Genomic DNA, 26,429 nt, shown 5'->3' with positions numbered 1-26,429 from the left:
TCAAAGGTCAAACAGTGTCAGAGCCAAACTCCTTTATGCAGGCGGTTTGTTGACTTGATAAGAAAGACGATCTGACAGCTTTGACCTCGAGTGTGTTAAGTCCTTATTTGTGTCGGTCAAAGTGTGGTTAATTTCTTTTGATTTAATTAGATTAGAGCTGCCGCTGCTCTGGTGTGTTTGTCTGCAGAGAGTCCTGAAGCTGCTTTACCACATGAAGAGTGTTTCTGATTTTTTTTAAAATTTCTTTTCTTGTCTTTTTTTTTTTTTTGTTTTCTTTTTTTTTTATAGCTGAACCCGAGCACTGTCAGCTTAACCTCACATCCACACAGAGAAGGGGTTTTTTTTGTTTGTTTTTTTGTTTTTCTCAGCTCAGGTAAGATAATGCAGTGATATACCAACACAGGGTCTATTCTCACACTGACACAGTCATTTTGATAATTCATCCCGCAGAAATAAGCAGTTTGCGATGAATAAGAAAGGCTATTTTACAGTGGGAGCTTTGAGGGAGGACAAGAGGCATCCTGGTCTCCTTCACAAGGTCGTATCGTCTCCTCCAGACCTCCTCCTGCTCTTCTTTGATCTGTTCTTTCCCCACACATCAGCTGTGCATCAGAGCCACAGGATGAACCAGGAGAGGGAAGCTGGATCCTGAAGTTATATCACAGTTAGGCAGCAAGACCTGCAGGAAAAAAAAATACTAATTACATATAATTACATATGATATAATAATAATTGCACTTAGATAATATGCTTACCTGTGTGTGATTGCTTTACTGTTACCAGAGTTTATATGGCATTATTACTGCTCTCTGTGGGGGAAAAAAAGAGAGAAACCAGGTCAGTAGTTAGAAGAGGCAGTGACCAGCAGGTGGCAGTGTTACACAAAACTAAAGAAACCACATCTGCAGAGTTGAAACACCCCTCAGCTGTTTAACTTGTACAGGTGTCACTATTTATCCTCCTTATTGACAAGATAAGAAAAACATTCATTTTAAACTTTATCTGCTGTTTGATGAATCCCCTGTTTTCACTTCAGGACTCATATTTCATGTAGATCTGCCTCGTTCTCTCTCATCCTCTTCCTCAGCTCATTATCCCCCGCTCTCTTCCTCTTTGTCTTGTCCTCTCTCTCTGGTCTCTAGGTTGATAATGGCTTCTTCCTTCCAGTCGCTGTGCTTATACAAGCTAACAGCCACTGATATGGAGGCTGTGATTCATTTAGACAGGCTGGCAGCATGCTGTGTAAACAGCCATTAGTAATTCATGACTCTGTCCAGCATCCCCAGGCTTCAATTAACCCTTGCTATTGGTGCATTCTTCCTCTCCGTCATCCATCCTTCTCTCTCTCCTCTGATTGCGTTTCATCTCCATCCTGCTTCATCTGTATTCTCCTCTGGTTCCTGCCTCCTCGCTCTTTAAATCATTCTCTTTGGGTCTGAGTGCAGTTGTCAACTTGCCCAACCAGAAAAAGAAAAATCTCATTGGTAACAGAAGCAAGCAAAAGCAACCAGGCAGGTGGTGGATAACATCCATCTAATGTATGCAAATTAATAACTTGTGCATGTGAAATGTTTCTAATTTCGAGCTGCTGGTGGGATGTGCGCTATGGCAGCAGGAATCAAATGGTGTCTTTGATGTGTACTGTCTCATTATTTTATTAGGCTTTAATGGAAAAGCCAATTGAGCACAAAGATGTGCCGGAGGTGTGGACCCGAGTCACAGAATGAATGTATCATATTGGAGAACCTGAAAAACACTTGCAAATCACTTTAGCTTGAATTGTGGCTTAAACTACACTGCAGTACTAAGTGTTTTCTCCAGGTAGGTCATGGTAACCTTTAATATGGTCCCCAAGCAATAAGTGAAAAACATTGTTTAAGTAAGTTTAGTGGCTCTTGTTTTTTGTTTTGTTGTGGCAAAAGCCTGCATAGCGTTTCTGCTGTACCTGCACAGTTTTGTCATGTACCCTGAGACCATGATGTGTTTAGTTAAATAATACATTATCTGTTACTTTGTTTTGGTCTTTCTGTATTGAAACAGCAAGAATTCGGCTGAAGAATTAAAGGACTTGTCCATCTTCACTTCAGATTTGAGTGTCATGAGTTTGTTGAATTAAGGACCAGCTGATTAATTGTTTAGCAGTGTTTACTTGTTGAGTGGTGACCAGTTCAATTAGTTGGCTGCAAAGGTAAAAATTTAGACAAAAGTATGTGGACAGGTGCGTCCTTACTGTCTCCCAGGAGCTCTTCAGACATGAGGCTGTCCTGCCGGTTTCCCAAAACAAAAGCCAGGAAGGAGAGGATCAGGGCATCCATGATGCCCATGATGGCCAGGATGTAGGCCCAGCGCACCGAGCAGGCGCCCAGCGTATATTTGTCTGTCTGCTCGCCACACATCCGCTTCACCTCATCACTGTCCCAGCCGTCTGGGTAGATCATGCAGCCCAGGATCAGACATGTACCTGGATCAGGAGGAAGAAAAGATAGAACAATGTTTGTAGGGGACTAATTGGCTTCCAAGGGAGGACAAGGGTGAACATGTGAACAATGTGTGAACCTAAAAACATATTGCTGTGCAAACTGCAGTATAGAAACAACATACTGAGAGGTCGTTTAGGGTTTTGATTTACACTCTAAGCTTGAAGAATAGTTAATAAAATACACTCTCATAGGGGATAAGCAGAGTTTTGTGCAGGTAAATGTAAGAATTCTAGTTTTCTCATGGGTGCACGTAACATTAAAAACATACTGTTCACTCAGTTTGTACACAGGTTTGGATTCCCAGCCACACCTGCCTGCACCTCAGGAGGTATCTCTGCAGTTTGCATGTGGTCAAACCAATTAACTAAAAACAGAAATCTTTAAAAAACATTGTGTTAAGGAGGGAAATAAAAAGTTAAATTGGAGTAATACTGATCTATATAAAATTTCCAGTGACATGGCTGTAGCTGCTAATTTTTGTGGGGCAGATGTTGGTATAGTTACCGGTGTATCAGAGCACTGCTCTCCGAGAGCAGAAAGAAGGTAGTTATGTGTGGAAATGTTTGATTTCAGAGAAAGAGAAAAAGAAGAATCTGTTAGAGAGGAAGAGGAGTAGCAGTAACAGGACAGAGTGGTGAAGGAGGAGGCAGAAAGAATATGTTCCCACATGTCACAGCACCATGCGGCGAGTCGGGCTGGCTTCATTAGTAGCAATGACTGACTGAGCTGTTAGAGAGCAGAGTCATCTATCAGCACTTCTCCTGCCAGTAGGGAGCAGTTTTCACATTCCCACACACACACAGTCACACTCATCCCGCCGGTCGAGGCAATCAAATCATCGGTGGGTCTGAGAGGTCGTGTTTATTTGTTGACGAAGCTGCCAAAAGCTAAGTCAGAATGTCTGAGGCTTTGTGTGTGTGTGTCTGCGGGCCAGCTTGAGTTTAAGATAATGAGTGTTTGAGGACGTGTTCAAGGTTTTAGGTTGAAGTTAAAGGGGCATGGCCCCAATTTTACACATGATATCTTTCATGGCTTTAGAGGGAGCTTTCCAAAGTCTGAGAAAATGACCCTGATGTTGAGAAATGTTTTCATTAGAAAGCCTGTTGGGGTTTGTAGGACTTGTACGATCCATGACTTTGAGAACTTACTAGGGACTGCAGTCAGGATATCTTGGCTTCTGAGACATTGGTTCTGATCATTTCTCTGTTCTGCACCTGCTGTTTTCCTCTTGCATCTGATTGTAGGTGTTTTGTGTCAGTCATACTCAATTTGTGTCACCTGACTATTTTTACTAATTTCATGTCATTTTATTTTGCTTCTCTTTGTGCATCTATTTCAGTCTTATCTCCTTTTTGGTCATTTGAATACTTTCATGGCAATTTCTCATCTATCTATTCATTTTGTGTCCGATTATTACCCCTCAGGCCGACGGGTCCTCCTGACACTCTGACCTGCTCCTGTGCCTGTTAGACCTGTTATAATCCATCAGTGTATAGTTGTGATTATAGGAGCTAATGAGTGCATCATGTCATTCAGGGTCCTCACAAGTATAGAAATACAGTCATGTGTCCCTGACCAGCTGTTTCTAATACAGTTTGTGAAGAGGAGAGGAGTCGTCCTCCCTCACCTCTCGTGTCTGGTTTTCTGTCAGTCATGAGTTCGATCCTTCTCAGAAATTTTACCAATAATTGCTGAAACAAGCTGCCGTAAGAATAACCAATAGTGATGTAGAACGCCTACATTTCCCAGGAGGCAGTTGGACTATTGACTTTCCTGCTGCTTTCCTAAGTTTGGAGATCAATTTTCTCAGGGTGAAGGAAAAAAAGGCTGTTAAAAGCAGAAGTGGATGCTTGTAATTACATTTCTTTATATTATTATTACCAGACAAAACTGGTTCCCTGTTATAAAGGTATTTTTGACTCACTGGTTCCTTTTATTACAGAACAGAAAGTGTTCGTCAGACGTGATTTATATTTATTAATCTGTACTTTATGTTTTGGATGAATTTCCAGTTTTACTTACATTCAGCTTTTGATCTGAAGTCCACCAAAACAGAAAAGACTTGAAGATGTAATATGGCATTTGATATTTCTGTGTCAATGAGAAGATTGTCAGCAAGTCACTGTAGTTTAGGGGAGCAGTAAATCTCATGACTTTCATCGTGTTCACAAAACACTGAATTTTTACGAAGTCTTCCACAGAATATTAGCATTGATTTCTTTTTATTCCTATTAGAGGATTTGGTTCAGTGCACACACTTCTCTCCTGTGTAAACAACCGGCTCCTGCAGGCTTTTCAGCTGTAATATTAATAGAATGAGCTGAAGTGCACGGTGTCTCAACTGCAAATCTGAAATCTCCTGCAGAGAGAAATGCAGGCTATCAAAGAGGCACCGGGTTTGTCTATCTGACTCTCAGCTGAATGCCTCAAAATGTCCACGTCTGTGCTGTGGTGGTTCAGCCTTCAGCTTCAGTAGCTGCAGGTTTGATGCCACAAAAGCAAAATCTACATCTAACCAGAGCCAAGTATCCAGTGCTCACTCTTTGCATAAAGCACAAAAGAAATGTAATGTAAATCCCACTTCTTCTGACTGATCCCATCATCCACATTTCAGGTGTTGACTTCAATACCTAAACCGTTCCTGCAAACACATTTTCTCCTCTTTTCAAAAACATGCTGAATCTTTTAGTGTCAGCAGACATGTTTTCTCTGCTGTTATCTGCAAAGCTGAAAAGGCTCAAACACAAACTCTTTCGATTCCCTGTCTCTAAAGTCGGCTGAGGGCGATTGTTTATCTTTAGAGAAATTGTTTTATTTTAAGGCTTGGACAAAAACGTTATGTAGCTACAAACAATCTTACAAATAGCACGCAGCTACAGTAACAACGGGGATACGCCAACGGGGTCAGCCTCTTCATCTGCTGATAAATAAATTCCCCTCATCTCGACATCCCTGCAGCCTTCTCCACTGTGGAAGGAAAGCAGCAGCCTGCACACAATCCCTGCCATAAATAATAAAAGATATTCTGAAACCCTCATACGAGGAATCATGTCGGCTCATTTTGAGTTTTCAAATGAGTGATGTTTTTGAAACGCGCAGCCTAAAAGCTCAGGGTAACATTTCTACTGGCAGAAAACAGCTGAGAGATCCAGGCTTATAACATTCAACGCTTGAAATGATTTAGGTCGGCTGAATAATTGAACACACGGACTCTTCAGAAATGTTCAAAACAGGCCTCTTAAGTGAAGGCCTCATTCAGGATGGGAGTACTCTGACACAGCAGGAGGTGGATAGTAATGAGCCAGAGCTGGACTGGAAGGAACTGAGAACATCTCAGGGAGGAGGTGGCCAATTTACTGAGCTGAGCTACATCTCACTCTTTCATCTCTGTCTGCTAACTGGAAGACACTTTATGGCAGGTATATTCTGTCTTTGGTCAAGCTGAAATGAAAGAGCGGAAATATTCTGATGCGCTAGACAGCAGTGAAGTGGTGATTCTCTCGACACAAAGTCTAATGTCACAAGAAGACTTGCTGATACTGTTCAAATGTTCTAATCGGTTTAATTCAAACTGCCTGCGTGTTCTGCTGCTGTGCAGATAAACCTGAGTTTCCTCACCTAAAATTGGAAGCCCTGCTACTGGGTTTAAGTTTGTCTGTGGTTTGGGAACTGTGAGCTCCAGGATGATGAAAAAGGATCACAGGTCTTTAGTGTCCAATGGATGCTCGCTCTTTGTGGTACCCCAGACTCTACACATGCATGCCTGTGCTGCGGGAAATGATTAAGGAGGTGCTGTAGGATGGTATGGGGTGCGGTTCAGCTCAGGGCATGATGCCTTATGTCGATACGCTTGATTACGCTGATTATTGATTGATAATCAAGTGGCAATCACCTCACCACATGGAGGTCAGAGGTCACACAATAGGTTTCTTAAGCAGCCTCTTACTGAATCTGAATGTCCTTGGTCCTTGCCATAATCAAGACTTCAGTGTCTTCCTGTAGCCTCTTATCATAAGCCTGACCAGAACAACTAAATGCCAAACGCCGACCCAAAGCTAATTTTAGCCTTAACCCTCAAACAGCTGTCTGCTTTGTGTGGTTATTCATTTTACTGTTAATGGAGGAGTGTGTGTCTGTGTGTGTCTGTGTGTGTCTGTGTCTGTGTCTGTGTCTGTGTCTGTGTCTGTCTGTCTTTCTTTCTTTCTTTGTGCATATGTGGTTGAGAGTGAAGCAGAGACATCATACTGCATGGACTGTGCATCAGCATCAAGGTGGACCATAGCAAATTATATTAATGGGAGTTAATTGGGGCAGAAACTGGCAGATGCAAGAAGGCATGAGGATGGATGGATGGATGGATCTCTCTCTCTCTCTCTCTCTCTCTATCTATCTATCCCTCCAGCCCTCCAGCCCTGATCCCTTCTGCTCCACAGAGAACTGAGTGTGTGTGTGTGTGTTTGTGTGTGAACTGAGAGATAAGGCAGAGGAAACGGATCATGATTTCCAACATGAATCCTCCTGCACACACCCATCCTCATTAACACCTCCTCTATTGGGTTCACTGATTCACATGGCTTGTCTGTGCTATCGACCGCTGGGGCAGCAGAATATTGAGCTGCTCTGAAGTCGCTGCTCTTCCAGTCTTTACGCTGCACAACATCCCGTGTTCCATGATACCATGATTTGGAGAATTCAGGAAAATATCAACTTTAACTACTGTGAAATTGCAGCTTATCCTAAAAACAAAACCTGCATAATGAGAGACTTTTGATGAGCATTAGCAACATGCCTTGCTCAGCACATCTTTGAGCTCCTGAAACATCCAACAAACAGTCAGGAAGCAATAATTATTGTATTATGTTAACACTTTTAATTTACTAATAATTCCCCAGAAAGTGAACTAACACGCAACTGCATTTTCTCAGACAGTGTATTAACAGGGAATATGAAGAAATCTGCTGCACCTTCAGTTAGTTAATAACCTCACACAGCCATGTAACTATAACTGTACTTATCCTGCACAGAGAAACTGGAGCATCAACGTGACAGAAAAACAAGTGAGCAGACAGAGAAGGTGGCAGTGTAGCTTTCTTGAAACCTACAAATTGTCCCAGGATGACGTACATTTACTTCTAATTACTGTAACTCTCAGAAGGTGCTGTCTATGCTCTGTGGTGCTGAAATCTCAGCCAGTAGAAGTGATGACAGATTTCTGTCCTACACCACACGGCCTCAACAATTCCCTGTGACTGGAGCCACACTGGGCCGATCTGTATGCATAACAGCACTGAGGCTGAAATAAAAAATCATTTGCATGCCCTCTTTTCTTTCCCCGTCCAGCTCCTACAACCAACAGCGTGTTGCTGTCGTCAGCGTGGAGGATAAGGAGGGAGGGGTGAGGGAGACAAAGCAAAGATGAAGAGATGAAATGAGTGAGGAGAGGGAGGAGAGGAAAAAAAAAAAGAGTGAGATGGGAAATGAGGAAAGAGAAGAAGTGGTTGATGTCTGCAGCTCAGGCTTAAAATAACATTAGTGGCTTCATGGTGTTTGCTTGTCAGGACGGGAGGAGAGAGAGTCAGGGTGGATAAGATGACAGGGAAACAGTGAGCAATGATCATGAGATTATTAGAATCATTAGGGATCTGGGCAGGTAGGTGTGTGTGTGTGTGTGTGTGTGTGTGTGTGAGAGACATATATGTTGTTTCCAGGTGTGGATTGAAATGACAAAGTGGTGGAGGGAGGGAGAGAAGAGCGGAGGAATGAGGCAGGAACAAAGGTTACTAGATTGGAATCCCAATGCGCCTCATCTGAGACATGAATGGATGAAAATGGCTGTTTAAAAATGCAGCGTTCGTCCATCAGAGAACGGAGCACCACACTTCAAAGGCATAAAGCAGACAGACTTCAGTCAAGTCAGGCCGAAAAAAACACACTTCCACACTTTAGGATGCCCTCAGCCATTAGCCTGCCCTCAATTTACTGAAAAGAAAAATAAAATTTTACTCTGTGTCAAAGAGAGGGTAGTTTGTGGACGGTCCCTTGACAAAAGAGTACCATAAAATTGATTGAGGATCAAATTTAGAATGTAATCATCTCTGAGCAGAGGGAAGTGCAACCAGCTCAGGTCTGACCTGAGTGCAGAAACAGAAGTCTAAGTTATTATGTCATTAGTTTTATTATTTATCACAGGAAGAGCAGCTGACAGGCAGGCTGACGACTGAAACTCATGTTAGAGCAGACAAACACACAGCAGAAGTCACTGCTCGCAGACAAGAGGAAAAAAAGCTGTGGGGACATCAGAAACATCACAGGTCTGCTGTACCTCACAAAGCTGCTAAGCTGTGATTGGACAGTTTAGTTCAGGGGAAGACGAGCTGTGCTTTCAGAACTAATGTCATTTAATGGTTCCGCCCACCACTTAAAGTGAGTATATGAGAAGGTTTGAAGGCACCTTCTGTCACGCTGTAAGGGAGCGGTGCAGAAACAAAGCTTTTCTTCTTTTAGTGATAATCATAAAAGTTGGTACACTAATCCTCCTGGGTGGAAGTAATGTTTGCCTCTAATGCACGAGGCTCCCTCAATGTCTCAGATTTCATTGTCCGTTCTCATAGTCGTCTTCTGAGATTTCCTTCAGAGCGCAAACCGGAGTGAGGGGCCGCTCCGATCGCCACTTGGACGATGGAGATGCTGCATTGCCATGGAGACGGGCCGTCTGCTGTCGCCACTCCAACTGACATGTGGGTTATTGTGAATGAGTGCGAGTGTCAGGACTGCACCGACACCTCAGTGCTGTGGTGTGAATGTGACACAAAAAGCCTCGCTTGTTTTCTCCCTCCTCCTCTTCCTTCTCATGAGCACAGCCCTGCCGTACATCCCAACCGCCCGGAGCCGTCTGCACACTCAGATGAGCAACATATCCTCACCCATCACCATAATCCGAAGCAGACTGTGTTCTCTGCGAGTGCAGCGGGACCCCCATTCTCCTGCAAACCATCAGGGTGGGAGGACAGAAGGCGATTTAGGACAGGTGTTCCTGTTAATTAACAGCTCCCTCCGGTGAACCTGAGGGCTCCACCTGCCAAATGTGTTAAGCTTTGAATGCTTGTGTCAGTAAAGCTGAAATCCCCCTAAGTTGATATTGTTTATCATGGCTCAGCAACAGGAGTGTGAGGTGAGGAATAAAACAACAGGAACACATTTTAAGCCCAGATGGTCAGATTTAATTTCCAGCTCTGAGTAAATGAAGGGCTGTTGAATTCCTAATCACCCAGGTATGTTACATGTTTGATCAGTCGTTGTTGCTTCATCTAAGTGCTCTCGCTCCTCTTTGCCTCCTCAGAAGGAGTGACGGCGTTCTTGAAGTGGCAGACAACTTTGGCAGTTCATCTGAATCTTTAACGGTTGTCCTTATTTTCTCTCCAAAACCAGCTGCCTTTGAAGTCGGGCCAAGGGGATTGCTCCATTCCGTTTCAGTAACTTCTAATGTGTCTCTGATCTGTGGTGATGGCAGCGAGTACATGTGCTCCTCTTTTCTTTTTTTTCCTTTCTTTCAAGCCGTCCCCTCCTCCCCTCTGTCTCTTTCTGTAGCACTGAGCACCAAAGACTTATGATGTGAGGGGTGAGGGGGAAAACTGCTCACTGAGGAAAAGAGAAATTCAAGCTTGTGTGAATGAAGACAACCGAGACACGTTGAGCTCTTAAACCACACTGTCGCAGTGTCGGTCAGCACAAGCTTGTTTGTGTTAGTGGCTGTTGTGGAGCTTTTGACCTCATTAATCAGCCTGAACACACAGCTTAAAGGAAAAGTAACTGTTACAGAGTCTATTTCATATTGTCATACAGTTTGGAATAAGTGTGACTATGTTATATAATTGATTTCTTGGTCACGTGCTCTCATCACCTTTTGAAGTAGATATGCTGAGCTTGTTGATTATTTACACCTCCAGCTGTTAAGGAGCCACATCATCAACATTTGGAGTCGTGTTTGTCCACCTGGTCAACATAAATCCAGTGTCCCCTCTCTCTCTCTCTCTCTCTCTCTCTCTCTCTCTCTCTCTCTCTCTCTCTCTCTCTCTCCTCTCTCTCTCTCTCTCTCTCTCTCTCTCTCTCTCTCTCTCTCTCTCTCTCTCTCTCTCTCTCGGTTTTGCTGATGGAAATATTTGGCAGCTGAACGTGCCGCTGCTCACCACCTACTCGCTGACGTTGTCTGTCTGCCATTTGGTGCTGAGCTGACAGCCTCCAGTTGGTTATTAGAGCTTTGTATTGGAATAGCTGTGGCTGGAAATGATGTGTGATAGTGAATCGAGTGTGCGCCGTAAAACCAAAACAGTTTGCTAAAAGATGCTAAAATGCTCTGTAGAGCTGAGGAGAACTGAAAAGTGAGGTGATCATTATGACTACCCTTCACAGTCGTGCAGCTGTGATGCTTCACTGCTTCACTGATGCTTTCTTGATGTGCCCTTGTGACCCCGAAGCGAGCGGTTTAGGGAGCAACTGAAAAGAGGGTACAGCTTGAGTCCAAACATGTTACCATGGAGATGCTTTGAACCAATTCAAGGAGTGCATCCCTCTCTGACTGCGGCTCCTGAAGGACCCCGCTGATCCCGAGCATCACGCCTTGGCGATCTGGGAGAGACTGCAAGTGATAGGATGCTGCCAGCAGCAGCACAGAGAGCTGTTCCCATGGCAACCGGCAAACTCGGACAGAGGGGAGAGCATTAATGGGTGGCTGAGGTTGCAGCAAGCATCACTGAAACAACACACGTCCCCTCACTCTCTCCACACACACACTCAGCTGCATCCTCTGATCCGTGACCTTCGAAAAACAGCGATGGCAAACACACTGCAGAGTAAAAGCAACTGTTAACCCACAAACACAGACACCTGAGACTCCGCTCACACCTTAAAGAGCCTCCTCTGAGTGCAGTGAGGAGTACCGTTCCTCTGCTGTTTCCCTGGTGTAATCATAAGTAAGCCCACTGGGATGCAAACACTCCCACAGCTCTCACTTCCCCACTCTCCCTGCTAGGTTTATCAAATAACAGCCCTTGCTGCGCTGTTACACAAACTCTGCAGCCTTTTGACGTCCTCTCGAGCTCAAACCTCATTTGTATTCGACGTATGCCTCCACTTTTCACTAAGCTTTCTTTGATTCAATTCCCTCGCCAACATGTTTTCCAATGTTAACATGTTTTCCACTCAGCATGGTGCACCTCCTCATTTGCAGCTCAGTACCACTGTTATAATCGTAATGATCAGCGTAATTAGGTGTCTACCTCAGAGGGATGCCCAGAGGAGCAGGCGCTTTGTGACTTCTCAAACTGATGCTTGAATAGACTTCGGTTGAATTTGTCCCATTCAGTCTTTGTATGCCAGAGGTAATTTCTGCAGGAAAACATCTGGTAGATATTAATTGCAGTTGTTGCGGTTCTCTTCACTCAACCCAATGCAACGCTTCAATCCTGCAGAGATGCCACAGACAGTGTGAGAGAGTAATGTATTCTGGGTGTGATGTCTGTATGATTGCTAAAAGACTACAGTGATCAAATATCTTCCTCATCACATAGGACTTTATCGATTGATGAGAAGATGGGACTGTGGCAGTGCAGCCCTGCTCATAAGGCTATTTGTGGAGCTAAAGGATCTGAGTTTAGTTTTGGTTCTTTGGGGAGGAAATGCGGTTGCATATTCGAACTGCAGAAATGTAGGCCATAAATTAGATTTTAGGGAAACTGAGACAACCAAGAGACTGAACGCTGGGATGAATAAGATAAGAAAGTAGGCAGAATCCACGCAGAGGGCAAAGATTAATCGGACATTTAAGCTGTTGGGGAGAATGACAGGTGTGTGCTGCAGCAACGAGATAGAAAACTGGCTGATGGTATTTTCCTCATGTTTCAGTGGGATGTGTTGATTCTCAGTGGTATGTCACTGTGTTACTCGTGTCCCACTGTTACATATTACTTATCAATGGCATACACCAATTCTTACCGACATACACCACTGCTTATTACAATGTGCTGCTGCTGTGTAAATCTAAAAGGCTTCTCATTTCTGTTTGTCTGGCACGTATCAATTTTTTATCTGTGAGCTGATGGAGTTCCACTCCTGTTTTAGAGTCATGCTGGTTTTTAGTGCTGTCCTGAGGCTGTTTTTCCACTGGGCATATATTTATTCAGCATAAAGCAAACTGAAACAAACTGTGACAACTGATGAATCATATTTTTAAAGAAAGCAAGGCAGTTTTTATTGGCTTTCTCTCATTTGTAAACTGAGTATTTTTGATGCTGGAAAGATCCGAAGATGTTGTATTGGGCTCTGCAAAATTGTGGACAATTTTCAACATTTCTTGCCTTTTTGTAGACTAGACAATTAACGCATTAAATAAGAAAAGTTCAGATTTCCTCCTGCCATTAGAAAAGAGAGTTGTTCTTTAAACCTGTTGGGAAACGGGCTGTGTGGTGCAGCCTTGAATGAATAGTCTTTGCTCTAAATCAAGGAGCCTCTGAGCATCATTCACCTCCAAACAATGACAGCCAGCTGTCATAACAGACCCCTCAAAGAGCCTGATGTATGAGGAAGACCTGGGCCTGTGTGTCAGACTCCAGCAGACAGCAGCAGCACTCATTAACTCAAACATGCTCGCATTAAAATGAGCATCAGTCAAATGCGCACACACGCACACACAGGCTTATTCAAAGCAGATCATTTCAAATAGGTCACTCTGTCCTTGTCCTCCTGCCTCACTCAGGACGAGAAGAACAAATCAAGCAGCTGTCTTCTCCATCCTGGCCCAGTGATGGAGAAGATAAACCCCCGATGGGAAATCTATAAAGCCTGTCCCTGCTCTGAGCTGGAGTGAAATCTGAAAACTAGCAGCACAATAAGTGTTGACGGTTAAAGTGCACTGTGGCACAACAGCTACAACGTCTAATGGATCAAACAGAAGTTTGATATGGCTGCTGTCTGCTGGTCATTTGTCTGTTCACCAAAAATTAAAGAAGGATATTTTATCTTTTTCAAGTTAACACACAGAAGATGAGATAGAAACTGCTAATGTATTAAGTTATCCTTCACCTTTTCATTACTCAAAGTAATAACTGCAAGCCTGCTATTGTTGTTTTCCCTAGAAACTTCAGTTAATGCCCTGACATTGTCTACCCCGTACATGTTTGTATCTATCTTTAGTGGTGTTATTTAAACAGTATTCAAACTTTCTTCCTCGGCTTTTCGGTTTTCAGATGGTGACAGACTAAAAGCTTCAGTCTTGAAAATATTTTTGTCAGCTTTCAAATGTGAGTTTTGCAAAGTGTTTTTCCTGCCAACATGGAAATAACTGAGAAAAGCCCACAGATATGCTGCTGAATTTAAATGCAGTCAACAAAAATGTGAATAATTTGAAAGGAATGTATGATTTAATGGAGTGTGCTTGTGCATAACCGTCTGTTGTTTGATGGATTAACTTGATTACCTGGTGAGCCCCAGGAAAGCCACATTAAAATTAGGAGTCAAGGATTCACATATTTCTATTTGTCACAGACAACAGTATGTAAGGTGACAGGCATTGCAAACACAAATACAAACAATGTGCAACACAAAGAGACTGCATCACAAAAAGTAAAGGGAACGTATCAGGGTTGAATCTTAACTGTATTGGCACCTGTTTGTGATAAGGAACCATTTATTAGATTTATATGCTGTGACTCTGGTACCTGTTAATAAATCATTTTACTATTGCATTCTAGTTATCCTTAATGAGAACAATATTTAGGTTGCCAGGTTGTACATTGTCCTCCTCCAGAATCACAAGTTGAGCTCTTTAATTTATTAGGGGGACCTTTCTAGCAGACTATTTAACCACTGGGTCCTGGTAGTGGACTGTAAGACCACCACCCACGCATTACCTACTGCTTCTCCTCCCAGGGTTGTGGGCGGCTGAAGCTAATCCCAGCTAGCCCTGGGCATATCACCAGTCCATCATGCACAATTTAGAGTCACCAATTAGCCTGACCCCAACCTGCATGTCTTTGGACTGTGGTAGGAAGCTGGAGTACCTGGAGAAAAGCCCACAGGCACCAGGGCTGCAAAACATTACAGTACAACACAATTTAGTCATGATTTATAGGCATTTATAGATGCATAGCTTTTGCTAATGGCTAAATACAAATTGAGAAACCATCACCTTTAGGGGCGTTAAAGGGGTCTCCCCAGTGAATTTAAGGGAAGTGAATGAGGAGAGAACCATTTGAAAAGTCTGGAGATCATTAGTAGCTTCTCAGTATTAAGCCATTGCAGTGTAATTGCCCAATATGGTATTGTTTCTCTGTATCATCTTTTCCCCAGAATAGTAAACGCATTCATATAAACATGATTCTTTGTTTTATAATACAGCACATCCCATCAGTTTTCTGTAGAACATGATACTCTCTCGTTACCCCCTGGGCTAATTGCGTGAAATAACTCTCGCTCTCTCTTTGCCTTTAGGTCCTAATTAAGTGAAATTCAACTTGCTTCATCCGTAATTATGAAGCCGAGTACAAGCACAAACAGGAGGAGGAGGGAGAGCTGGGGAGGCTGGGCAGGACCTGGTGCTGTTGTTAGTCCGGTGGTTTTGCTGAGCTTTTGCAGGTATTTGTGTATGTGAGTGAACCGGAAAACTCTAGCTGTTGCTGTCATCTGTGTTTTAAATGAGGTTTCCATGACGAGGACTATGTGTGGCTGAATTTCAGACAGTCAACACTCCGAGTTTTTCATTCATGTCTAAGAGTATAATGATTTATTCACAAACAAGTGGTTATGTTGGCATTTATAATTAATTCTGAAAAGACCCATGTGGCCGCTGCAGACAGACGCTGACGACGACGGCAGCATTTAATCTGTAAGCTTGTTTGAACTGGCTGCAATGTCCAAAATATCTCAGCTGTGAACCATGAGCTCAGATCGAAAGGCCCGAGGGATCAAGAAGACAACAAAGTCATTCGACAGTCGATTTGGCATTCTGTTGATTTGGAGTCTTGTCCCTGGCGTTCAGCCTGTCACATCCCATCAGAGCAAGGCAAGCCTCAAAGCTCAGGCTTGTTTTTATCTCTGATGGAAAACTTTTGCCAAAGTTACTGGTCATTTGAGGTTATGATAAGTCACTGGCGAGTCGACGGTGAGAGCGTGATGACCAGCTCAGGTTTAAGACACAGTCGGTGTCTTGTAGGTCTGTCAGTTCGCAGGGATGAGCAGTACAGGGCAGCAAGGCAGGGCTGAAACAAGCCATTCTGCTCCACCCCTGCTCCATCCTCCTGGTTACACTAATGACATTACTCCTGGGGAGACAGGATAATCAAATCTTAATGAGGTGTGGAAGACTTCAGTGCTGTGCTTGACATGACTGTCTCTATCAGTGGAGGTGCTGAACCTTTGTCGATTTCCAGAAGTCGAGTGAATAATTAAGTTCATCATTATTCTCTTTTTCTTTTTTTTAAAGAACAAAGCAGTAAACCCAGCCCCCTATTCTGGATGCCTGGTGCTTTTTGTCTTGCACCTTACACTTTAAATATTGTCTAAGATTTACTCGAAGAAGACCCGTGGTAATAGTTGCCAGATATTCAGCGCACCGCTGTTTTCATTTCAATATGACATTTTGGCAGCTCTGACAGGACAATGACAGATGGAGGTTTTCCCGTTAAATACTGCAAACTGGTCTGACTGGAAGGACCTCGGCAATTACTTAAAGAGTGGAATCAATCAGCAAACACATCCCGCTGTGATTGACTGAGCCAGAACTGTCTCACGGCTGAGATGGATGGACTTTTAAAAACACAAATTTGATTTAGCCACTCAACCAAAATGACATTTTCACAATGTGCTAATTAAACATACAGGTTGTATATCATTAGATACTTTCATTTCAAGGATGTTGTTTTTTTATATCTATATAAATGTGCATGAAGTTGAACTGTTCTAGATCAACCGAGACGATTAAATCTGCCATCACGAGCGTCTTTGATATGCAGAACAGACTGATATCCTCAACTCTAAAATAAGTTTGTTAGTGCTATTCTGGAGTTTCCCACAAGACTAGAAAGACAGCAGGAAAAACAGAGGCAGAATATTTTGTTCTCTGCTGGGACAAGCTTATGCTCCTTGAGATTATAACTTTCCCCTGCTGAGGGATTTGCCACTGATCCTCATGCAGTGGGGGAGCAGGAAAGATATTTAGTGACGCTCCCTTAGGGAATCATAATACAATAGGATAATAAAACAGCAGATTGGGAACAGAGAAGAAAATAACCGAACATCTTCGGCTTCTGCTCACATCGGTGATACTCCCACTCACACACACACATGCACTCTCTTGTTTTTCATGCACCGACACTGTTCAACAACACACTGGGGCTGTCAAACTCGGAGCTGCCAATCACTCCTCTTCTTCTCCTCCTGTTATTCAGCACTCTCATTTCCTTCCAAATCCCCTGCTGTTCACTCTCCTGCTGCTCCATAACCAGCACCTGATTAGTGAGTATTATTAAGCCCTATAACTTCAACACATTCACATCCTGCTGAGACTCCTGGAAAGACCTCGTTATCTCCCCATCAGCTCTGCTACTGCTACTCGCTGTCTGGCAACTGGACACTATCCCATCACTGTTTCACTAATTTAAAGGCCAATGCAGCTCTGAAAAATGCCAACAGGCTTCCAAAGTTACACAGCTCCTTTCTCCTGGCCTCAGCAAAAAATAAATAAATAAGAGAACCCAGCAGATTTCATGAAACATGAATAAAACACTGCAGAACCCGCTGCTGCAGGCTGCCTCAGAGAGACACGCAGCTCTTTAGGAAATGTATTGTTTCATATAAGTAAATTGTGGGTGTAATTAGAGTTTTGACAGGTTTTAAGAACAGCAGTGCTAAACAATTACCACCAGCAATCTTGTAACAACATGAACATAAACCTGCTGCCTCATAGTTGGTTTAAAGATAAGCTAATGGAGCCTGTGGGGACTTTGGTGCTTCTCCCCATAAAACAACTGTCCAGGATTGTGCAATAAACATGTGATTTAACTGCCTGGGAACATCAGAATGAGTTCAGACCATGCAAAAACACTAAAAACTGGTTTGATGCATTCAGTTATTGCAGTTATTGAACGGGACAGAGTAGATGTCTGCACATGTTGCTAATTTTAAAGGGCTTTGACAAGTCTATACTTCATAGTTTAAGCAAATTAAAACTAGAAATGCTTTTGTTACATTTCATGGTTATTTATAATTACTTGTTATAATTATAGGGAAAATGTAAAATGTCCTCTGATCTGAGCAATAGCTCTGTTTTCCCCAGGCTTATTGCTGTAAATGCTATAAATATTCAGGCACTTGTTTGTCCCTGTCATTGTTTCATTGGGCCTGTGTAAACACCAACAATCATTGAAAAAAATCTTGTTTTAGGAGACAAATCAAATTCAACTTGGTTGTTTGAGTGGTGTTTTCACGCTTTGACAAAGTGGCCTTGAGTAATTATGTTGTTACGTTAGTGCATCAGTGTTTCCCATGTCAATAAGCAAACACCTCTGTCACTGCAGTTAATTTAACCTGAGAACAGGAGTCGTCGTTTTGTGGAGCATCCCAGAGACTTTTGAACAAGGTGGAGTTGGGATGTTATTTTCCTCTGGCTGGCAGCTCTAATAGTCTCCTCTACTTTTCCCAGGCTATGTAATCTCCATCTCTCAGCTCATTCCACGTCCTAACTACCCTGCAATCAAAGCTGTCAGTCACACTTAAGGATCTAAATACCCTGCGATTCCCCAATCAGACACACGACTCTCGCTTCACCTCGGGCTCTAGCCGCTCCTGCACCCCCGTCTGTCCATCACGCCTCGGCTGATTTTTACACACAAACTCATCATCACCTCAGGATGACAAGTTATTCATCAACAAGTGGCAGTAAATGGCTCAAAATAATGTGACCTTCACAGTGTCAGAGCAATGTGTTTGTGTTTTTGCTCCTTTGTCCCTCTACAGTTTTCAGGGTATGTGTATAACTTATGTGTTTATTAGTCCTGAGAGCAGTGTGATGCTATAGGGTTGGAAATGTTAATCCAATGGTTTCTAGTTTACTATTTTGGTCCAGACTGAAATATTTCATCAGCTGTTGAATGGATTGCATTGAACTTTAGTGCCACACAGAGAATAAAGTCTGCAGACGCTGGTGATCCCATGACAACTGATCCGGGTCCAATACCATATATATCTAAATGAAACCATAAGAGACCCTGACATCCTCAGCACAATGCTGTAGCTCTCCTCACTATTACCTTTGAAACTGTTAGTGCACATTAACGTCAGATCCCTCCTCTGGCTGCAGCAGATTTGTGAGCAGCCGACAGGCAGATATGACGACCTCCAGTCTGACTGTCTGTCTACTGCATCTTGGACACAATGTTCAGTCTACACACAAGCCATAAAACACCTTGCCCTCTGCGCCACCTTTACACTCCCTCACTGTGTTATATTTATTCACTGGCTGCCACCTTTATTAAGTGCATCGCTGAGTGGGTGGAAGATATTATGGCATACGTTTCTAGACCTTTGGGTTTTGGGGCATTTGATTTTCTGACACTCTATTTTATATTTTCTATGTCTATGTTCAAAAGGGAATTTAGTGATATTTTTAATGTCACAATTGTAGCTCAGTGTTTTGTCAACTTTTCTGGAGTGTTTTAATGTAAATAGAGGTGGTAGATTTAGAGGTTCGATTCCTCCTATCCACATTTTCATGTAAAGATAGATTTGTCTGCAGACTAAAAAAAGGGCATCTCTTTGGACAAAAGCAGATCAGTGTATTGTACTGAAATATTAAGTGATGAAACAACTAATCTGGAAATCTCTTTACTAGAGTGAGGTATAAAACCTCTGCTGTTGGAGCTGCTATGACTGCTGGCTTTTGGCACAAAGACTATGAAATCTCTCTTTGAGGACTGATGTAATGACCTGCAGCACAAGGTATTTCACTGAAAAGGCTAAAAAGCTTCATTCTTGAGCCAAAAAGCACCATGATGAATTGGCTTTATTGTTATATAAGGTCATTACCCTTTCCTGAATGTAGCTGCTGTGTCAAGTCACGGGTCTCTTTGTTAGCAATGATGTTAGACAGTTCTCAGAGGGTTATGAAGGAGTTGTAATATTATAGCAGTCAACTAGAGATTGATGGTTACTGTCCCTTTAAAATCCTCATCAGCTGAAGCAGGTGATCCACTTTGTAAATCCTCAGACTCAGATTTAGTCTGGAGTTAAGATCTTCCCTGTGACTTCCAGCTGACTTGGCTGGGGCTGGCTTCTAATTTGGCCAAATCACATTGTGTCCACAGCTCTCTTGTAGTTCCTGCTGCTGTAGCATTTTTTTTTTTCGACTCTGTAAAATGTCAGCCCAACCACCATGACCTCTGTGAGCCTAAGAAATATTAATATATATTTTCCTTTCTAGGCTGCACCTACAGGGCAGGGAGCCAGAGGGAACCAGCTGAGCACGTCACTGAATGGAGAGAGGAAGTCCAGCAGTTTGGAAACGCCTTCAGGTGAACGCTGAGTTTTTTTTTTCTCCCCCCATTGGTGTGTGTGTGTGTGCATTCATATGTACATCTTATCCTCATGTGTGGTTGTGTTACATCACTTTAAAGCCTCTCAAACTCTTCCGGCCCTTCGTTAAATGTGTGAGAGGATAAAGACCAGGCTGATGTCATTAGCTCTCGGCTTTAAGTCCAGACCATCTCAACTACTCTGCAAATGTGCACGAAGCTCTCATCGATGTCACTCTTTTAAAATTAGGGATGCTTTGACCAGCTGCCAATTAGTGCCAGCTGACTCTTCTTTTTATTTATTTATATACAGTTTTTATATGTGTAAGCACACTGCATGGATCAGTGCCATATTCTACAACATTAACAGCTTTTCTAACATTTATATTTAGAGCGTGAGATCAGGGGTTTCAGCCTGACGTTCAAACGTGCCCCTACATAAAGTGTGGATACATCACATGTAAAACCCTTCAAACTATGGAAAATTCACATGTGGGAACACATAGTTGAAGATTTCACAGCTACTAAATGTACGTGTGTTTGTGATGATCAGATTCTCAAGATTATATAGGAAATGCAAGAAAGGCAAAGGTTCAGATCATAAATTAATATTGTCAGGGCACCAATGTGACTTCATTATGTTAAATAAGCAGTATTTCAGTGTGGCAGTCCCTAGATCAGATCTCATTATCTGGTCTTCTCCTCCACAGATGCAGTGTGATAGCATCCCACTGTATCTTTGCTTCTCCTTTTTCCAAAACTCAATGTGTCTGTGATAAGCAGCACATCCCAGTTCCACTTGACATCTCTCTGAAAAGGTGTAAAATTGAATACCACACAATGCGCCGAGCGCTCGGATAATAATATCAGTCAGTCACACGCTTTATCGAACTGTGTTATCGTGCATCAGGCAAAAGGCAACCAGCTTCTCTGCCACACACTGCATTTATCTCTGTCACTCTCACAGCTAAACAATAACTTCAGTGCATGTGGTCAATAAAGGTCGTACGGTGGCAGTTTCAGGAACGTTTGGTTCAACCAGGGAGTCGACTGTGTGTTGGAAGCATTCCTGCAGCATTTTGAATAAGCCACGTCTGAGTCTGTGGGTTTCTGTGAAGCTGCAGCCACAAGAAACAGGCAGCTGTTTGTGTGTCTGTGGATGCAGATGGCTGTCAGAGCTCTGGAGGCCATCCAGGTTATTCAGCATGTGCTACTGCTCCACACTGAGCACGCTCACCTCATCCTGTTTTCATTATCAGTCCCACTAATGATTTATTAATGGTGACTGAATCACTTCTTTCTGATTTATATAAAAATAATTAGCCATTAATAATATGACACATTAACTATTAGAGGTTTATCCTCCCAGCAATTTCTTTTTTAGAAAGTCATTAATTCATCAGACAGACTAAGAAATTATGAAGTCAGAAACAGGAAAACACAACATACAGTCTCTTAGAGACCATCAAAACAGCTTCCGTTCACCTTGGCATAGTTTCACCAAGCCTCTTTTCTAGAAGGTATTCTACAGCAGTATTATTATGTGTGTGTGTGTGTGTGTGTAATTTTATTTTAGGCTGCATGTCTGTAGTTAAATGTGAGTGTGTGCAAGATCCTGCAGATGTGTATTCAGAGTTACAAGTGTACTGAGAGTTGTGACCGTGTAAAACAAACTGTAAATGTGACAGAAATCTATAAATGTCAAGAAGATTTGTTCATGTGTGAAATAATTGGCAACTGTTTGTACTGAACAAACTCTTAAGACTGTCCTCGTGTAAAAAAAATAAAATAAAAAACAAGCCCACGGGTTGTTGTGCAGCTTGTTACTTTCCATTTTATTGGAAGGTGACATCCAAGCAGTTATGTGAGAGAACATCTGTCTTTTTAACAAATGCCCCCAAAAAAATATTATTTAAAAAAAGGAGAAAAAACTTATTTTTTGGTTGAAACGATCACAATATGCAACCAGTGATGAAGGGTTTTGAACACACACTGCTTTGTTTTAAACCATCACAAGCCAGAGGGTTTAAGGACCTCTGCTCTAATGATGGGTGTTCAGGCAGAAAAGCAAAGGAGAGAAAGAGAAAACAGAGAAATGGAGAACAAGACATAAAAGTTGACTCTATTTTGGCAGGTTGCCTGTTTTTTTGTGCTGCCGGCTACTGCACAAAGTTGTGCAAAAGACTTGTTCAAACTATAAAACAGATCATCAAACCAGGCTGTGCTTTTTTTTTTTTTTTTTTTCACATTTGCAAAGAGCCAAAGACACAGCTGTACCATCACGCCGAGCCTCATTATTCTCTGCCGTTATTCTCTGCTTTGCTCATCAAACATTCAGGACATTCCCATGGTTAGAGAAGAGCTTCTGAATTGTACATACTGACTTTGATAAGACATCACAGCAGCTCTACACCACCTGACATGACAGGGATGTTTTGGTTTTTTTCACACTGGGATTCAGGCTCCTCGGTATTGGCTGTTTTTAATGGACAATTTAAAAGTAATTTTTTAAAGTAAATGAAAAAGATTAAAGTGTCTAAAGATGCCAAATGTTCTGTGGTTTTCTCAGATGTGAGGATTTTCTTGGTCTTGTGTTTTTTTTTTTAAGCTGTTTACTATTTTCTGACATTTCATGGACCAAATATTAATAAGTGTAAAGTCTTAATCTGACAAGTAGTTACTAAAGCTAATATTTCCCATACCATGAAGTAGTGTGTGTGTGTACAGTACTTGAGTAAATGTACTCACCACTATTAATTATTCACAGACAGCACAGGAGGTAACTGAATCTAGTGTGACATTTTTTTTGGAAACCTGATGTATTTTTTCCACCGGAGTGTGTTCTCAGCTCTCACATCTGCTCCCCTGATGTGGTGGCAAACTGAGCAAATGTACGACTCAAAGAAACAAGAAGCAGCTTTGATCTGTGACAAAAAAAGCACACGAAGACGCAAACTGCCAGGCTGTGCCGCTCATTAGGAGTGGCTGTGATAGAGCTCATCACGCCCCGAGATAATTCACCTCACAGCTGGTTTCAGACGCTCGAGTGGATACTTTATTTACAACGCTTTTTACTTGCAGCACAATGGGAACATAGTGTGTATGTTAGGCCGAACAGCTGCTAACCTCTGTATCTAATCAAAGTTACTGCAGCATGGAGTTAGATTGGCCCTATTTGTTGTCTAAACTGGTGGATATTTAGTTATGTATTTCTGTAGGCAACTGCACTCTCCATGAATGTGATTGTTATTGGTTATGACATTTAATTCCTATTTGAGAACGCATGCTGTTTTTTTTTTTGTTTTGTTTTGTTTTTCAGCAGGCATCGTGAAAGAAAGGCAGAGCTTATTTCTAAGCACAGATTTTTCTCATGATTCTCAGAGCTGCTTCTTTCAGTCGTTATTTATCATATGCTTCTCGGCTGAGTGTTAATTAGTGTGATGCCACTCATTTTCTCACCGAACTGAAATTAAATCCCCTGCTTTTGGCTTAAATTACAGCTCCTTTATTTAAACACTTGCTCTGTTGTCTGTTAATAAAGCTTCTTTTTCCACCACTCAGCAGTAAATGTTGAGTCAAGGTCATTTGAATGACAGGGCCATCGACAGCATCTGTTTTCATATCATTTTTGCTCCGTTACACTTACTGACCTTGCACCATTGTTTATAGTTTATATAAATAGTCATCACTGAGTTTTAGCTCATTTATAGTGTGTATGTTACTGGACAACACGACAATCCCAGTGATAACACTAAACTCAACTGGGTTTACACCTTAAAGTCTGTTCACGGGTCTAGAGGTGTAGCTATTACTGCATATGTGAAAAAAGTTGGATAAAGTTTGAAAATGAAATTTAAAAAAAGGATTACAACTGTAGAGTTAAAGTGACTCTGCTAGTTTAAAACAATAATCCTCAAGTGTTCAGGAGTTTAATTGCATTGTGGGTAATGTAGGCACCAGGTTTTAACAAGGAAGAATGTGTGGAGTATGATGGATGATGGGTCTGACAGTGTAACAGATATATGGCTTCTTTTTCTTTATTGTGCACGGCCAGTAAACACTTTTTTGGACTTGATAAGGGAAAAAGAACATTTTGCAAGTTTCCAATTTGTGAAAGGCAAATATAATAAAAACCACACTCTGCACTGAGGACTTACCTGTTTCTAGGATTTTGTGGAGCTTTGACAGAACAGGCTTTACTACTTTCTTTTTTAAAGATCTGTAAAAAAAACCAACTGTATCTGTTCATTCTTCAGCTCTTCAAGCATCAGCACACTGAGTATTTTTTTTTTTTACTGGTTTGATTTAAGGTCTTACTTTCCCAAAGGCTGTTTCCACTCCACCTACACTATAGACAGTTACATAATAATAAAAAAGGGTTTTTAGTAGCCAGAGAAATTCTCTGCACAGAAAGAAAGAAATCTTTAGTAAAACGAGGCTCTGCGGCCAAGGTATTGCAACACATGCCCTGAAAAATAGTTGAACATCTGGGATTCTGGGGTAGAGATTATGACTCTGGCCAGCTGTTTTCACACCAAACTACATAATTGTCCACAGTGAGCTGTGGAGATGAGGGTGGAAACTGGAATTTAACTCTTACTCTATTTTTACTATGAGTAGTCTGAGGAATATCTATGAAGTTATGAAGTTAACTGATAAAGCAGAACATCTGGTTTTTCAGGTGCAGATGTGGGGGGCACTATTTCCTGTGAGCTGTGATATTCTTGCACTAATTTGAACACTGCGTAATCTCACTGGAGCTCCACGGACCACGCCGACAACCAGTGAATTTATAAACTTAGAAAACACCTGTAGTGAGAGTCTCCTACCTGCAGCCAGCTGCATCCAGCCGCAGATCTTGTACACGGTGCCGGTGCTGCAAAAGAAGAAGAGCGCGAAGCAGCCAATGCAGGTGAGGACGAGCGCCATGGACATGCCGATGAAGAAAGAGGCGGCCTTGAACGCACCGGAGGGGATGGTGCTGAACTCGGTGAAGCTGCCCTGACAGGTCAAGTCCCGGGACAGCCCGTTCCCGATGCAGTAGTGGAACAGACCGAAGTAGCCCGCCTGCGGGGTGTCCACGCCGTCTCCGATCCAGTACGGCTGGATGAAGCACACCACGTTCACGATGGCGAAGAGGATGGTGAAGATCGCCCACAAGACGCCGATGGCGCGGGAGTTGCGCACGTAGTTGGTCTGGTAGATTTTGGCAGCCTCGGAGGCGGGGAGCATGGTGGTGGTCGTGCTGGGGGCCCCGGGGACCATCCTCTGGTCTGTGTAAGGGGGGTCTGCTCCGTCCTCAGGGTCAATCAAACTGGCCTCACTCCAGTAACATCTGTCGCATCTGATCCGTAAAAGGCACAGGCACAATATTGCAGGCTGCAGAACTTACTCTTGTCGCTGTTTGGGGATGTTATTTTTTCAGCCCGTATTCAGTCACAGTTGTAACCACAGCATCACTGCACTCTCGCATCCATGACATGGTCTGGATTTGTTTTCTTCTGTGGTTTATTCTGATTTCCCTTCATCAGTCTGCAAAAACGAAACGTGCGCTCCGGAAAAAAATAACCTTCCATCATCCATTCAGATGCCCCTAGGTTTTTCCTACATTTGTCCTCATGGGCTGTTTGTTTTAAAATGTCTCAGCCTGAGCCGTGTCCAAAGCCCCAGGCCGTTTTTCCAACCAGCCGGTTCGGTTTTGTGAATCCGTGTGTGAGATTTCGCTGAAATGGTCCCGCGGTGCTCGACGGCGACGGACCAACCACCGCAGCTGAGCTGCTATTGAATTAGAGTTGGAGGATAGCCTTGGATATCACAGGGCCAGCCCCCATCCCTTAATCCCACAGTGACGTACCATTAAACCTTAAACAGACACGCCGACAGTGGCTCAGTGTAATGTAATTATCAGTAACAAAACAATAAGCCCATAATAGTCAGAAACCAACATACCGTGTCTGTAGGACCAGTGAAATTGTTTAACTAACCTAATTTTCTTTTGAAAAAGAACATTATGTTTACCTTTTGCCTTACCCTGCAGAAATATTATAATTTTCTAATGTGCAGATCTAACATATTCACCATTTAGCCTCTGTGCACGGACAAAATTAATGTGGCGTAACATTTTCATTTGTTTGTATTGGTGTGTCGATTGGACAGATTATTTAACAAATTAAAATAATCCCACTACAAAGTCAAAGGCTAATCCACGTCTTTCCTTAGCAGATATAGCGTGGTTGCTGCATAGAATTACAATATAATTTTTTTTAAAGCCTATAAATGAATTTGATGTTTTGTTCAGCATTTGGTTTTTAGTTCATCCAAATGTAATTATAACTCAATAACATTTACTTGAATTCTGCCGTGTATAGTGTTTATTTCACGAATACGCCGT

General features: G+C 42.5%; 2 protein-coding genes across 3 annotated transcripts in view; one reads left to right on the top strand and one right to left on the bottom strand.

Moving 5' to 3' along the window:
* The window catches only part of orc5 (origin recognition complex, subunit 5), a 36,372-nt gene that overhangs the window by 1,164 nt on the left and 8,779 nt on the right, over nt 1-26,429 (top strand). Inside the window, exon 2 of the mRNA XM_026327028.2 lies at nt 19,948-20,038. The gene's annotated coding sequence lies outside the window, so the exon portion shown is untranslated. The remainder of the gene's footprint in view (nt 1-19,947; nt 20,039-26,429) is intronic.
* lhfpl3 (LHFPL tetraspan subfamily member 3) lies at nt 229-25,805 on the bottom strand. 2 transcript variants are annotated; one of them, XM_026327030.2, is made up of 4 exons: nt 24,868-25,805; nt 2,231-2,461; nt 756-809; nt 229-679 (listed from the first exon to the last, which is right to left on the bottom strand). In XM_026327030.2, the coding sequence occupies exons 1-3, from the start codon at nt 25,301-25,303 to the stop codon at nt 787-789; spliced, it is 690 nt and encodes a 229-aa protein (XP_026182815.1). In that variant the 5' UTR covers nt 25,304-25,805; the 3' UTR covers nt 229-679; nt 756-786. The 2 variants fall into 2 exon arrangements, with proteins under 2 accessions (XP_026182815.1, XP_026182814.1); XM_026327029.2 differs by lacking the exons at nt 229-679; nt 756-809 and adding an exon at nt 1,075-1,452.

The sequence above is a fragment of the Mastacembelus armatus genome, chromosome 23 (assembly GCF_900324485.2).
Source record: "Mastacembelus armatus chromosome 23, fMasArm1.2, whole genome shotgun sequence".
NCBI lineage: Eukaryota > Metazoa > Chordata > Actinopteri > Synbranchiformes > Mastacembelidae > Mastacembelus > Mastacembelus armatus.
Note: the sequence above shows the minus strand (reverse complement) of the source record. Positions and strands in the feature narration are given on the sequence as shown.

Bases quoted from the DNA above. Each gene is read 5' to 3' on its own strand.
- lhfpl3 (XM_026327029.2), bottom strand. From the start codon at position 25,303: ATGGTCCCCGGGGCCCCCAGCACGACCACCACCATGCTCCCCGCCTCC. The intron at 2,462-24,867 runs GTAGGAGACTCT...CTCCTGATCCAG, and splicing joins CTGGATGCAGCTGGCTGCAG to GTACATGTCTGATCCTGGGC. The intron at 1,453-2,230 runs GTAAGGACGCAC...TGGTTGGGCAAG, and splicing joins TGAAGAGCTCCTGGGAGACA to TTGACAACTGCACTCAGACC.